The following is a 15,388-nucleotide window of genomic DNA, read 5'->3' as shown; positions in this document are numbered from 1 at the left end:
GAGGGCATATTTAGGACTGCGAGGAGAACATAATACTTTGAAATAAAGCTGTTGAAATGTTGTGAACCCATTCTGTGCTGTGTCTTAGATGACCTCACCACAGATTTTGAAGGAGCTTGTGTTTATCCTTGCATCCCTCCAATAACTGTATCAGTTAGTCTGCTGGTATCCGCCATGATGCTGCATCTCCTAAGAGCAGAGTTCAGTTCTCCAAAAAAGACCTTTATAGCAGTGATATCACCAGGAGGCACCCAAATTCTCTCCTGCTTCATTCCTGATTATACCATTGGAGATCTCCAGGCAACCTTGGTTGGTGGAGATGAATCATCCTGACCATATCCAACACAGGTGGTGCTACTGTGCTTGGCTGGCTAGGCAGGGAAGGGCTGTGTGAGGGTGAGAGGCCAGTCCTTGCCCAGAAGCAGTGCCCATTTCACAGTTCAAGGGTTTTGAAGAAACAGGATATGCCTGGGTAGCAGTTCAGTATTCAAAAACACCTTCATGTTTTCCTCACTTTTGTTTCTTCATGCCGCTGCCAGCTGTATAGTGGTATCACAGTGATAAATTGGGGATATCTGAAAAAAAAAAATAGCCTGTTGTTAAGAGTCAAACCCAATCCTCAGGATGGATTTTTGAAGCATCCCTGTCATCTTGTTCTGATAAATCTGTTCTCACAGTTTCTTACTATTGGAGATAGAATTGCAGCAAAAGTCTTTTAGACCCAAAGCTGTAATATCAGGAGATGTTTTGTTTAGTGTAAAATCAAGTGTGTTGTATAAACTTCAAGCAAGGTACATTTGAGCTGGGTACTGGATTATGGAGAATGATGTATGGAGCTTCTTTAACTGTGTGGAGTCAGATTTGATTCCTAGCAAATAAGTGACAGATTCATGCGTAGCGAAAAATTGAAGTTCTCATCTATATATTGTTTTTATTATATTTTCTTTGCTTCAGGCTCTAACATATCAAAGACACTGTGGGTGAAAAAGGTAGTTTGATTTCCATCAATAAACGTCTTCATATTCTTTCAGCTCATGTGCAATTTTGGCTATTACATGGTGGTAAAAAAGACAAGGGAAAAGCATGAAATAATTCATTGCAGTCCAGAGGAGCTTAGACTGGGAGCACTGCTAATATTTACAATTATCACCCAGCCCTTTCTGTGCACTATCCATCTCAGATTTAGAATTATGCTTCTGGCCCAGTATGAGGATGTCGGTGTGTTGGTTTGCATCTGTCTGTGCCATATGCAGAGTAAGACAAGAATTCCTCCTGCTTTGTTTTTAATTTTTTTATTGTACCTCTCCAAAATAAGACCAGCTGTTGCTTAGATGCTGCCTTTCACAAATGCCAGCACTCTTAAAAATCTCAAGGATTTGTTATCTGTGTTGTTATATTTTGTTATCATCTGGGAGGAAGGTTTTGGCATGGGCAGTACTGGGGGCCCTTTGTCACCCTGCTCATGTGGATCAAGCACTATTTTGCTGCTGAACAGGGTGGTTCATGTTAGGCACAGGGTCCCACCAGGCCTAGGTCAGTGGCTTTGGGTTGTCTTTGCCTGGTGTCTCTGTTTTATTAGGTAAAATTAATGGTTTTTTTCACCCAGACAGCACATTTCTAATAATATATGAACGAAAGGTCCCTTTGCATCCCTTTTGTTGCCAGCCTGATGCTACCTCTGTGTAAGCATCTGGCTCCTTCTGGTGTTTGTACTGCTTTACCTTGTGCTGCTGGATCTAAAAATAAATATCCATATGTGTAAGAGGACCTGGTGTCCAGGCATGCTTCCGGTACGTAACACAATTCCAAAAGTCACACTGAATGCAGCAGAAACCCACACTGCCCAAGCTTCTCTGAATGTTTAACTAGCGGGAGAAAGGAGAGGAAAAAGAAAATAACAGGGGAGAAATTGGAGCTACAGGAAGAAGGCTCAGGGATGGTGCCACAGTGTGGAGCAGCATAGGCTAAGTACTGTTTGGTACAGTTTGTTTTATGGAAAAGACATTGTGAAGCTGTGGAAAGACCCCAAATTTTTAACAAGTGGTGTATGTGAAGCCTGATAAAAATGGAAATGTTTTCCAGCAGCCTAGAAGAAATGTGTAGACGGAGGGGCTATTGTTTGTATTTCAGCAGCCCTGTGCAAAGATCTGTCACAGCCCAGGGAGGATGGCTGGGATCTGCAAATGAAAATCCCCAGGAGAAAATATGAGTCTAAAAATTAATCAAATTTTTTTGTCTGTTTAGTAAATAAACAATGTGAATGACAGAGAATCAACACTCTAAAAAGAAAATCTCATCCTAATAGTCATAAGCTTTATGAATTTTAAAGTTATCACAGTGTATTTTTTTCTACACGAAAGAGTTGTTTCAGCTAAAAGCATAATTAAAAATTAATATTTGATTTTTGTACCAAAGCAGTATTTCCAAACAAGAGTTTGTTCCTTGTCACTGACTGAAACCTTGATTTCCATGTGCAGTGAGCTCAATGTTTTCAGTGAATCTGTGATAAATGCTATAATAAAGTAGCAGTAAAAAACTCTGAGTTTTTTGGTTTTTGGTTTGTTTTTTTTTTTTTTTTTTAGTTTGGTAAAACAATCCTAGAGGGCATTTTAAGGAGTTGATGGGGAGAGTAAGCTGTCTCTTGATGAGAGATGGTGGTGTGGTGGTGCTGGGTGAAGGAATGATAAAGAACATCATAAGGAGAGCCTGGCTGTGTTCAGGGTATGTGGCAGGCATCTCTTGGTGTGATACACAGAGAGCAAGTGCAAGCAGTTTTTGTTAAATAGCTTACATTGGGACTAATTTTTTCTGGTTTGGGGTTGAAATACTTGTGTCCTGCTGAACCCATTTCTGCATTGCTGAACCTGCGCTCTGAAAGAGCTCAGCAGCCAGTATGGTAATGAACCCATTTCTATCAAAATGGCCTGTATTATTATTCATGTTTATTGGCTGCAGAGCAGTTCAGGAAGCACTTTTCAAACAGATACACTGAAATATTTTCTTTTAAACAGACCCAGCAGCTATTTGTATTTCCTTCGCTTGAATCCACACTCCCCCCCCCAATGCAGTCTTAATTATAGTGACACCAAATGAGACAATTATTGCAATACGTGAAAAAGACACTTTTGGGAAAGGCTTTGGATAGTATTAGCAGTTCTACTATACTTTACATCTAATTAGGGCTGCTCCACAATGTCACCAACCCTCTGTCATTAGCCTGTGAACTCCCTGGCTGCAGCGATGCCTTTGCCGGACCGGCGGGGACGTGTCAGACCGCGGCCACGCTCCCCCACATCCTTTCGCGTGTGGATCCTCCGTGTCGACCCTTTCCCTCCCCTCCCATTCCCTCTCCCCCCTAGCTTCCCCCCACCCGTGGTGTGACATTTTCTTCATGACAGTCTGTCACCGAACTGCACTTGCTGCTGCCTCGGTAAAGGCTTACAAAGAGAGTGTAACAGCCAGTGGCCAATCGAGTTTGTGCAAGCTCCATCAGCTATGGATGAAACATCCACGAGAGAGAATAAGGACTTGGAAGAAAGCTGGATAAAAGGGCTGCGACGGGAAGCTAGCTGGCAGGTTAGTGATACAAAGATGTGTGCTTGCAAGTGGATTAAATCTCAGCGTTAAAATCTCTGAACTTTTTAACGTAAGCGTAGGTAAAACATGTATGTTTATTTGTAACAATGCCTGAAAGCATATTCCTACCAGAGCAGTTATCATTATCTTCTTATTTTCTGAGAAAGAATAGTTGTAAGATTCCAAAGCTATGTATCCCAAATTGTAGGGCAAGTAAATAGTTTTATAAATCTGCAGGCATTACTAAATGCACATTTGCTTAATAAAGATCCTTGCAATAGCAAGTCGCAGGTGCCTACTGTAATATCAAAGGAAATATGTTCCTTGTGTCTGTATATATGCAAGTTTAGTCCATTTAAAAATAGTAATAGGCCACCTGTCACCCTGTTTCTTAATTCTGTCATAGAAACTGTAACAATGGATTTCTTTCAGCTTCTTTTAATGAGGCAACATCTTTAAGTGCACAATGCTTGTTTTCTTTATCATGCTGGACTCACAATAGATGTGTATGCAATTCAATCCAAAAGCAGGCATTTTTCATTAGAGTGTGCAGAGCAATAGGGTTTACATTATGCAGTACCTTTCTGGAGTTTGCAGAATTAGATACTGTTTCAGACCTGCTAAGCCCCACTGAGTGGTTGTGATTGCTCTTTACATTACATCCTAAGCATCGTCTGTGCACTTTTTTCTGCTCTATTGCATTTTAATTAGTCAGTCAACAATATTCAAGAGTTGTGTAACCAAATGATTTTTTTCCCTTTCTGCTTCTTACAAGGAGCTTTAAAAGATTTGTTGTTGTTGTTGTTGTTACTTATTACTATATTTTGGTAATACCATCATACCAAATTCAGAAAAAGTGGTGATTTGAGCTTTTCTTATCAGGTGAAGCTGTGCAAGAGTCTCAGCTTGGTAAGAATTACTGCAGCAGTCTAAATGCTACAAAGTGTGCTCCCTTACCCTGGAAGAAAAGCTGATTTAGTTTCCCCTTCCTATAACTTTGTTCTAGAGAAGGGAATACAAATAAATTTTCAGAGGAGAGTATACTCTGTGCAGTACTGCTTGTGGCTTATGTCATGGCACCTTTCTGATTATCTCTCTGCATCACTGTCAAAATGAAGTATAAAATCAGAATGTTGTGAATATCAAAGCCAAATGATCCCTTTTCTCTATAAAGCTGGGAAAGCAGGTGTGTGGAGGTGAAGGAGAGAAGAGGGTCACAGTGTGGGCACGGCATGGGAGACTGCCACTGCCCCAAAGGATTTGGCTCCACAAGTGGGTGAGGGAGGGGAAGACCTGCAGGCAATGAGGGGAAAGCAGGAAGAGATCTGACATGTTGGAGGTACCTGCAGCTAGCTTATGTGCACCTCTAAATGATCTGGAAATCTGTCCTGCTTCCCTGGTTTGTGCTGTTTCTCTTGGGTCAGATGAGTGAAGAGCGAGTGGGGAAAATATGGAACCAATTTTCCTCGGGTACCTGGCTACAAACCAAGCATGCCATGGTCAGAATTAGTTTCCAGTCAGGTGGTTCTGCCTCCTTTTTGGGTCAGGAAGCACCTGTTGTGGTGGCAGCACGTGAGGGAAGGACTCTTGTGTGGTGTAGGTGCCATACCTACAGCTGTGAGATGGACAAAAGTGGAACCTTATCTCTTAGGAGACAATGTGCCCTGCTACCCCTGCATGGGTGCTTAAATGTCCCTCTCTCTCCCAGGCAGAAATGCTGACTTGATCAGCTTCCCTTCAGCAGGGGCACAGGGGTGGCAGCTGTAGTAGATGTTTTGCTCAGGGACTGCAACTCTGTTACACCTGAGTGAGATGTTAGTGAGGCCCCTGGGAAAGGGTTATCCAATTCTCACTCTGATTGTAACTCATCCCATGCTTCTTCACGCTGTAAGGTCTTCAGAAGTCCCAGGGTAGGGCAGAGCATCAGTCTTGAAAGGAGCTGATTTTAGAGTGAGTGCTGCAGAGCCAGAGCTTCTCTTCAGTCCTGTCTGCTGGGGAGCTCCAAGGTGATGGCGTACATCCTTTCTTCTTAAATGGGCCAATTTTTTTTAGCACTAGGGTCTTATATCCATATTTAGTCTCCTAAATAAGTGTCCTGGTTTTCTGAAGTGCTGAGTATCCTGGGAAGCCAACAGACATTTCAGTTTTCTTGGGCTTCAGCATGTGAGACCTGTGCGTCAGAGTGTGTGGTGGTGGGTACCTGTGGCACGGTCCTGGGGTCAGGGGCAGGCTGTGGTGTCACATGCCAAACACCATGGAGTGGCCAGCGTGCCAGTCTCACTCTGGAAGTGACAGACATGGCAATTCTCACTTTGCACTTTGAAAAATCAGGCCGCTTATTTAGCAGGCTAAATATAGGTTAAGCAGCCAAGCTTGAGTATCCTGCTTTAAAAATTCTGGTGATAGTCGTCATCTATCATACCTTTCAGCCAGCACACTCGTCATGCTGTGAGAGGTCTGTGCGGTAGCTCCATGCACATGAATAAACATCAGCTTACTAGTAAAAGAAGGAAGAAGCTTACAGTTTTTCTTTCAAGGGGGTATACAGTTTGGAAATAGATCCCATTCTCTCTCCACAAAGAGAGTTTTCTCCTCAGTGAATAAAACCCAAATGTTGCTAAAATGATAATTCTGTTTTTATCACTGAATTTCAAATTTTTGTCTTCTGTTGTTCTCATCATCTTGGACTTTGCTATAGTGGTCTGTATCTATTTTTGATTTTTTTCATGGAGAGAGGTGGGCTTTCTTGCTCTTCTTAGCAGACCTTCAGAACATATTTTCAACACTTCCCATAACCCTTTTCCCTGATGTTTCCTTGGGAACAGCTTCTGACATCTGACAGATCTATAGCTGTCACAAAGCTAGCAGAGTTTTACCACAGACCAGGCACATATTTGGGTGACCGCAACTGTGCTGATAGACTAAAGGTTAAGAAATCTATAAGGGTCTAGATGTCAATATTTAAAGAAAAAAGTCCTGCATATTTATAGAAACAAATGGATTTTCCTTCACATTTACCCATCCAGGGAAAGTTGTGCTCTCTGAGATGACAGAGTAACTCCAGTTGGTTTAAAAGCGAATTTTTCTTCTGCAACTGAGAGCAAACAGTAATCCAAATGTTCTGAGAAAGGAGCAGTGCGCCGATCCCAACAACTTGTCAGAGCCACGAATCCTTCTGCTGACATACTGAGATCTTGAAAGCCACAATTTTCTTCCTAATTGATGGCTCAATCAGAGTATGGCCTCTGTCTCAAGCTTACATTAAGCTTTGTCCTTGATGTGCTGAGTTACTGTATGGCCTAAAATATGCTGTCTGTATTGCAGAAGGAGGGGTACAGGGCAAGAAGGATGTAAGTCATTCCAGAATAATTTGGGATCTTTCATCAAGATAGGCATGCAGTTGATGGAAAACAGGCTTTTTTTCAGAGCTTTCAGCAGTTTGATGATCGTTTCCTATGGAATAATAAAAGCAGACATCTCTTGCCATTTTCATTTAATTTTTAGTTCTCATAAACATTTGTGGAGAGAAGGAGTAATTTGTCTGAAATGAGAACTTATCAGGCTTTCAGAAGACTGGCAACACAGCAACACATGGTATAAAGTGCAAGAGACGCAATAACCTCTCATCTCCTTTCCAGTATGGTCCATAAAAATAATATTAATTGGAAAAGAACACTGGGTAATCACTGTACATGTATGTGGATTATATGTGCAGGTGTACATCTGTCCATCTGCATGGGCATGTCCACATAGTGTGTTCACATCTTCAAGCTATGGCAGAGCTGAAGAGTGAATGTTTTGGAAAGGGAGATTTAGAAATCCCTCTGTGAAGTAATATGTAAAATTTTCATATTACTTTCTGTTCTGTCTAGAGTAGCCTTTCTTAAACCTTGTAAAATTTCCAGTTCCTAATTCAATAGTTTCATAAGTATTTGCTCTCTCAGATCTACTAAAACAATGCAAAATGTTAAGCCATCAAAATTTTTGTGTTTTGCTTCTTCCTTGTTTCATGAGGACATAAATGCCATTCTGTGTTGATAGAAACATAAGTAAAAGAACCTGCAGATTCTTTTATCTTTTTTTAAAATTTATTTTTATTTTTCCTGATTGCAGTAGTGCTGGTGGCACTGTTGTTCTGTGTTGGCAGTAGCCAAAGCAGTGCTATTAAACACCCAGTGATTCTAGCATGGAACATAATCTGCTACTTCTTGTCTTATTTCACAAGTCTTCCCTGTGTTCCTCCATGATAATGGATGTGAAAGTACTGGAAAATCAATCTTGCTCAAAGAATGCAAGATTCAGGTGTACTACACCCAATAGCACCATTGTGCTATGTTTGCTGTGAAAACTAAATACCTTCAAATGGTGAAGTGGATTACATTTTTTTTGTGTATGTGTTTGGGGTTTTTTTGTTGTTGTTTTTCTTTGTTAGGGTTTATTTTTGGTTGGTTTGGGTTCTTTTGGTTTTGCACAAATGAGGAATGTATGTGATTCAGTTATCTTAGACCAATAACTTCTGAAACTTAAATTTTTATTGTTCTACTGAATATTGAATTTTCAAGACAATCATTGTAAAAAGGTATACTGCTGGATTAAGTGTGTGTATTTTATTGCCTGTTGTGATACTTAAGGTCCATGGCTGCAGGCACCATGGTCCAGGGATGGGTGGGCTGGATGGACTTCCAGCCCCTCCATCCACATGGGTTACCATGACAAAGGATATTGTGAAGGCTTCACAACATGATTGGCAGAATCTGAGCAGAAGCATATAAACCAGAAATTCTTTATCAGTTCTGCCCACAGTTGCTGTTTTGGCTGTTGCTTTATTTGGTTTCATACATGTAAAATATATACATCATGCTTCCAAAGGTGATACTGGCAAAGGGAACTGTTATCTAGGAGTACTTGTGAGAAAATGAGTCTTACACCTGAGGTGGAGGCTGCTGGTGAATGGCAGTGCAGTTATCTCTTGGGGTCCTTAGGCTCTGGTACTGGTGTTTGGCTGACTGTGATGTTACATGGGCAGCCTCTGACCTTCCTCAGGCCATGCTGGTGTGCCATGAGGGACTGGCCTTCGGCAGTGGTGGACACGCTGATCCCACTCCAGGCTGCTGGCAGGGATGAGGGTTCGGCCTTCTACCATGAGGACAAAATGATCTGCCTTATTTTCCTCACACCACAGGAAGTGTTCTCTCCTCGATGCTCCTCATCAAGTGGAGCAGAAGGGGAAAATTTCCTTGTGAGGCAAGACAGTGCCAGTCCTTCTAAAAGCTGGGATCAGGCTCGTAGCCATAAGAAAGGAGACACAGATGCACCAGGATAGTACGAGGTGTCTTTTTGATAATAAAATACCTAATTAGTGTAAAGAATGATAGGACTGATGCGTGATATTGTATGGACTGTAGTTTTAGAAATCAAACACCCTAAGACTAAACCAAGGGAGAGAGGGAGAGGTTCTACCAACCTTGGCTATTTAATACCCTGGGAAATGCACTGTGCATGTTGTGCTTAGCTTGCCATTGCTCAGTACTTTAAGCCTGTTCATAACCATTCACAGCACTTAAGATCTAAAGATACACTCATCCTTTGATAGGACAAGGTCAATTATTCTCAATTTATTGCTGGTACCGAGGCATTTATGCAGTTTTATTTATAAGCTCAGTTTATGTTTTTCTAACATTAAAGACGTTTGATACTAAAACCGAACATTTCATTTGAAGATTACTTGTTCTGTGACATATTTATATTAAAAATGTGCATGTGTGTATTCCTGTAAATGATACAACCTCTACATTTTGGTTTTGCCAGGACACCACTTAGCTTCTTTTAAACATGCTAATAGAAGGCTGTGCTATCCTGAGGTATGAATGTGAAGTGTGCTGATGGGCAGACATCTGGGTCTGAGAATGACATTAATTAAACTGCCAGCTTTTTTCACTGGATTTGTTCTTAGAATCATTCAGGCTTTGCATTTTCCCCTTAAACTACTAGGAGGAGCATCCAGAGTCACCTTTTATACTTTCATCTTTTAATACCAGTGTTTGAGAAAAATCTGTACATGGGCGGCACTGTTCCTGCAAAGCCTTGGAGGGAGGCAGGATTAAATCCAGCCCTGTGTAATGAACCACATAAGCATGGATGTAAGAAAAGCTTTTATTAACTTTCTAGATTGATAGAAATACCGGGTGGAACGGAATGGAACGGAATGGAATGGAAAGAACGGAATAGAATAGAATAGAATAGAATAGAATAGAATAGAATAGAATAGAATAGAATAGAATAGAATAGAATAAAGACTCAGTTGCAATGGGCCTACAATGTCCATCTAGTTGAGCTTTGTGACCAGTTCAGGGCTGACCACAATTCAAAGTGTGTTGCCAAGGACATTGTCCAAGTGCCTCCCAAACACTGCTGGGCCTAGGGCATTACTCGCCTCTCTAGGAAAACTAATTCAGTGTTTTACCACCCTCTTGGTAAAGAAATGCTTCTTAATGTCCAGTCAAAATTTCCCCTGCCACAGCTTTGAACCAATCCCTCAGGTTCTGGACTGGATCTCAGGTAGGAGAGATCAGCACTGCTCTCTTCACCTCCCCTCTTCAGGAATCTGTAAAGAGCAATGAGCTCCTGGTTTGCTGATAGAAACCTGGGGGCTTCCTGGCTCATGCTGTGCTGGAGGTTTTGTTCTGTACCGACTCAGATCTAAAAATTTTTATTCCTGGCAAGGGGCTTTTTGACAACTGGTAAAAACAATCAAGTAATATTTTTGACTGTGCTATATGAATAACTTCCCTGTTTATTATTCTCTCAAAATCTATAAGGAAACATCTGTATTAAAGAAGTATTTCTCAGGCATACAAGCCATATTTATTTTCCTTTTACATATAAACCATATTTAATTTCTATGAATTATATTTTAATTCATAAGAAAGCACTAGTTGCCATCATGTACTCACTTCTCTGGTGTTATCACAGTTTAAATGTTCCCTGAGAGCTTTGCACTGTGGCTGGTCTGCTTTTTGTCAGACTCAGGGCAATTATATGCCAGCTCTGGAGGCAGATAGTTGGCGCCTTAGAAGAAACTTTCACCTCCCTATTCCCAGGTTATCCCAGGCAGAGTTCAACCTGTTTACATTTCTTTGCTAATTTAGTCTTTTACTTGCATAGAAAATTACTGCCAGGCATGCCTGAAAGAGGTGAACAAATTATCTTCAAAGGAAAAGAAAACATTTTTGGTTGTGTGACTGGTCTTTAAAATATGTTCCAGTCTATTTCAGATGGAGATGTGTGGCCAATGTGCAGTTCAGAGTTCATGAAACTTGTGGAATTTGTGCATCTCCTTACAAAAAAATTACAGTTGGGTTTTTTCCCCCTAAATAGTTCAGAATGATGAATCATACATCTCTCTCAGTCCTATCTCCCACAACACTGTGGCATGGAATTCAGCACTCCTCTTGTTGTGGCTGTTGGCTCATCATTTCTGTTTTGCTGGGGGATTGTCACAAACCCTGAATCTCATGCTGAGCTGGGAAGGAGAGCAGTTGGTCAGCAAGTTACCATTGGCATCTGCTGCTCCTTCCAGCAGATCCTGGCACGCTGCTCTCAGCCGACCCCCAGCCCTCGCCCACCCCAGGGCTGGGGCTGTGGGAAGGCAGTGCCACACAAGGCATGCCTACCTGGGCACTCCTCCAGATGCCTCCCTTTCATTCTTCTTTCTCCCCACCCACTTACTGCCAGAGAGTAAAAAATGGTAAACTTAGCTTTTCTGATTCTGAGAAGAATCCTCTCTTCTAATATTACTGGACTTGGGAACACTCATTGTTTGACACCACAAATTACATGACTAAACTTGGTCTTCAATAGGAATGCTGCACAGTTGTTCTACACAAGGTGTTGCAGGCTTCCTTGATCACTTTAATTGGAGGACAGGAGGTCTTCAACATTTTAAATAGCTGACAGAAGTATATGTTCTCAACCCCTTCCCTCTAGCTAAACCTGTGATGTGTCAAATCCGTCTCCAGGACACAGACAGTGCTGTACTTTTGAACTTTTACCATATTATCCGCTCTGCTTTGCCCTAAGCTGGTTTTCTGGAAAATGAGATGGATTTTGCTTCTTGGCAAAAATAACTATAGAGAGCTGGAAAATCCAAATGAGCTGATACATCTTTTGTTAGAGCTACTTTATTACCAAGCAATTTTTTTTTTTTTTTGTATATTCACAGTATACATGCAGTTGTATATTTTCTCTATTTGGTTTTTATCATAAAGTCATCAAATAGTACATCTTTTTATACCTAAGGTAGAATTCATTTCAAAATAATGTAATGAAAGAGGTAAAATTTCATATTCCACGTTTTGGTTTTTTGTAGGAAATTTAAAATATTTTGGATATATATTTTTCAACTAGTAACATGAATTATAGGAGCTGATGAATGTGAGATTAATAGCTAAGAAAACAGTCATTTCAGATGGATAATTTAGATTTTTATCATTTATTAATCATAAAAGGTAAACCTGCTGTATAACTAATTTTAGTTTTATCAAGAAGATGAATTGTTTCAGCTAATGAATGTATAGATATTCTATGCCAAAGGCATTCATAGGAATCTGTTAATCATTTAACTGTGTCATGGCATATGCTTTGTCTTCATAAAGCAATTAAAACATATAACTTTCTCCACTGAAATGCATGTTGGTCTTCAGTGCCTACAGCAAATTAGGACAGCATTTGTCTTAAAATACACTTCAGAATTGCAGATACAGGAATTTAATGGGGATAGTGTCTCCAGGTGGGGGCTCTTGCCAGGCAGCCTGCACCACCACCATGTGAAGGAGGTGCTGTTTGCAGCGTTTCAGGGAGCTGATACAAACTGGTCCCCTAGGCTGAGTGGAGGGCTTGTGAATGGTCTCATCCTAATCACCTGGGTGTGCTTCCCTGCTTGGGTGGAAATGTGGGCACAAACATGTGAAAACCTCTTTTCCATTTAAAATCTTTGGGATGGGGCCTGTCTGTTGCATTAAATTCATGTAAGAAATGACCTCACTGGGACTAACTCTTGGCAAGGGTTTAGAGATGCTGCTGTAATACAAATAACAGTGCTGATTGCTGCTGGCCATTTTCCTGAGGTGGCATATGCAGTTGAACCAAAGCTAGGGGTTAGAGGGTAATAGTTGCGCTCTGGGTTATTTTTAGTCCATCCTAGAAGAGACTGAGAAATTTTTAAAATGGATTTTTATATTTGAGGAAATTACAGCTTTCTGGAAAAACTTCCAAGCTGTGACAAAAACTGGGAGACAAGAGGGTGTTTAAATCTGGGGACTGGATTTCTATATTCTGGTCATTCAGTGCTGGTTGCTGCATCTTCTTTCTTCCTTCTGGTGAGGTGAATGAAAGAAAAGTGTGAATGTTGTTTAGTTTTATGCACAGCATTGTTGTAATGTCAGGGCAAATGCAGATAGACAGAAAGCCAACAGTGGATAAATCAAAAGACAACAAGCACTCAAATATTCAGCGCTTGCTAATCCAGCTCTAAACCATCTTGTTTGGCTGGTTAACAACCTGTATGTTGCTGTACCACCTATACTGTGTTATTTTATTTATATCTTTAATACATTATCAGTAGGCGACATTATGGGTAAAACACTGTTGCTAAAAGAGAAGGGAAAATTATAGTTATTGCTATAATAAACAGCTTGAGAATATCTTTTTAAGAAGATTGCAGTGATACAAAAGGAAATAGCATGAGATTGCAACATCAATTATTTAGAACAATGTCATTATATTCATTTTTACCTTATTTCTTTTCTCAGAGACAAAGTTCAGCCTTTACAGCATCAGGTTCTGGAGGCATGAAATGCCTGCTTGGGTCAGAAGTCCATAGCTTCCTGATGAACCAGGTGGTGAGGCTGAGTGGGAGCATGTCCCTGGATGGATGAGGCAGGGGCTGTCCAGAGGGGGAGATGAGGGGCGCCTGGGTGCTCCCAGCATCGCTCCCCTGTGTCTCACGCAGCTGCAGCTCTGCTGGACAGGAGAGCTGCCACTGGCCTTAGCTTTTCTGGGACTTGGAGGAAAACAGTAATTTTAGGCCATCTTGCCCTAGTTTTAACAGGCTTCTGGGAATAAGAAAGGGAAAATGGATCTTTGTAAAGACTTAAAGAATGTGACTGAGAGGGAGGGGATGAAATCGGGTCCTTATGGAGCACTGAACCTGGTTTATAAATGGAGTGAGGAAATGTAAGTCATTGTGCACTTCTAAATTTGGGACTTTTGTATGGATATTACTTAACTAAAGACAGAAACCTTTCCTGAAAAAGAAAATGCAATTGTGCAGGGCAGGTAGGAATGCTCAGGTTTCATTAGAAATGAAAGTAAAAGCAATAAGCAAACAAAAGAATAAAAATGTTTTCTTTTTTCCTTTTTTTCCCCTTCCATTTAATTCTGTTCACAAGTAAGAACTACTTCAGAAAATAAACTAAGGAGGTGCTACTAAGCATGCAGGTTGACAACATCACACCTCTTGCTTATATTGATGTTTGGAAACAATGCTATGAACAATCCACTCAGCAATAGCTTTCTCAGTGCAAGTAAAAATTTCAGTGGCACAAACCTCGTAAAAATAAATGATATTTTATATAAATGCTGAGTGAATACACAGAAGCTGTGAATACAGTTAGGATAGCTGCCACTGCTTAAAGGTCAGTAAAGCATAGCATTAAACAGCACATTTTGTGTTCCCAGACACGTAACCCATGATAAATTTTATGCAGTACATTTCTGAAATACCTATGGACACATTTTTGTCAATAATTCACAATCCTTTAAAAGCTTTTTTTGCCTTTTGACAATCAATAGCAGGACACAGTGTCTATAAAAGTTGCTGGTACTGGACTTCCACGGTCAGTTTAATTGGAGGACAGATGATGCTGAACTCCTACAGCAGCTGATATGTCCCCAAGCCCTTGCTTCCAGATAAACTTATGAGATGCAAGCCCAGTTGGCAGGATATGTGCAGGACCTTTGGCCAAGTGCTCTGACCATTCTCTCCAGGGGAGGTTTTTATTGCTTGTTGTCTCCCATTGCAAGGTGATGGGTTTCTAAAGCAAGCGTAGGAGGACTCAGAATGCATATTAGTATGAGACATTTAGTGGGAAATGTCATCTCTACGACACGATTTTTTCCTGCTTCTGTTTGCTAGTGTAAAGTCAGCAGAAGTAAATTAGCTGGCAGATTTCAATGGAGAATGTTACCTGTGTCCTCTGCCAGATAGCATGTGGAGTGCCAAATTAGAATTGATTTCTCAATAAAATTGAGTTCAGCCTCCTCAACATAATTTAAGACAGAATGACAAAATCTCTCTCACTCACTTTTTAATTTTATTATTTTTGGTCAGTTTTGTTCCTGGATATTTTTGCTGCCCTAATTGTTTGTTATTATATTCTTCCTCGAATATTTTCCCTTGTCCAAGAAAGCAAAACCTCATCTGCTCTTATAAGCAATTGAGGAGTAAAGTAAAAGGGAAAGGACTTCTATACATCACCTCCCTTGTAGCTCCCCACACTCCCAAGACTCTTCTGGCCTCCAAGCCAGGAGCACAAGTTCTCTCTCTGTGCTGTGACTCAGATGCTGAGAGCACAACAAGCTGTTTACAGTCCCATCCTCATTTCTCCTTCCCACTCACAGCACATTGCTTTGGGAACCACCAACCAACCTAATTAAAACAAATTTTTCCTATTGTGGGAGCAATTCCCCAAATGCTCCGCCTTGCCAGAATCATGCTGTGTCTGCTCAGTTCACTACCTCCATCCAGCTCCCA

At 40.9% G+C, this 15,388-nt stretch overlaps 1 protein-coding gene across 2 annotated transcripts in view; it reads left to right on the top strand.

The window, feature by feature from the left end:
* The window catches only part of PPARGC1A (PPARG coactivator 1 alpha), a 365,154-nt gene that overhangs the window by 188,549 nt on the left and 161,217 nt on the right, over positions 1–15,388 (top strand). The window contains exon 1 of one of the 2 annotated variants that reach the window (XM_074541813.1): positions 3,369–3,576. The exons of the other annotated variant lie outside the window; for it this stretch is intronic. Within the exon in view, the coding sequence (XP_074397914.1) occupies positions 3,496–3,576 (81 nt within the window). The 5' untranslated portion in view covers positions 3,369–3,495. Of the gene's footprint in view, positions 1–3,368; positions 3,577–15,388 lie in introns of those variants that run through there. 2 annotated transcript variants of the gene reach the window in all.

This window comes from Zonotrichia albicollis, chromosome 5 (genome assembly GCF_047830755.1).
Source record: "Zonotrichia albicollis isolate bZonAlb1 chromosome 5, bZonAlb1.hap1, whole genome shotgun sequence".
Taxonomy (NCBI): domain Eukaryota; kingdom Metazoa; phylum Chordata; class Aves; order Passeriformes; family Passerellidae; genus Zonotrichia; species Zonotrichia albicollis.
This window is presented reverse-complemented; position numbering and strand designations above follow the sequence as displayed.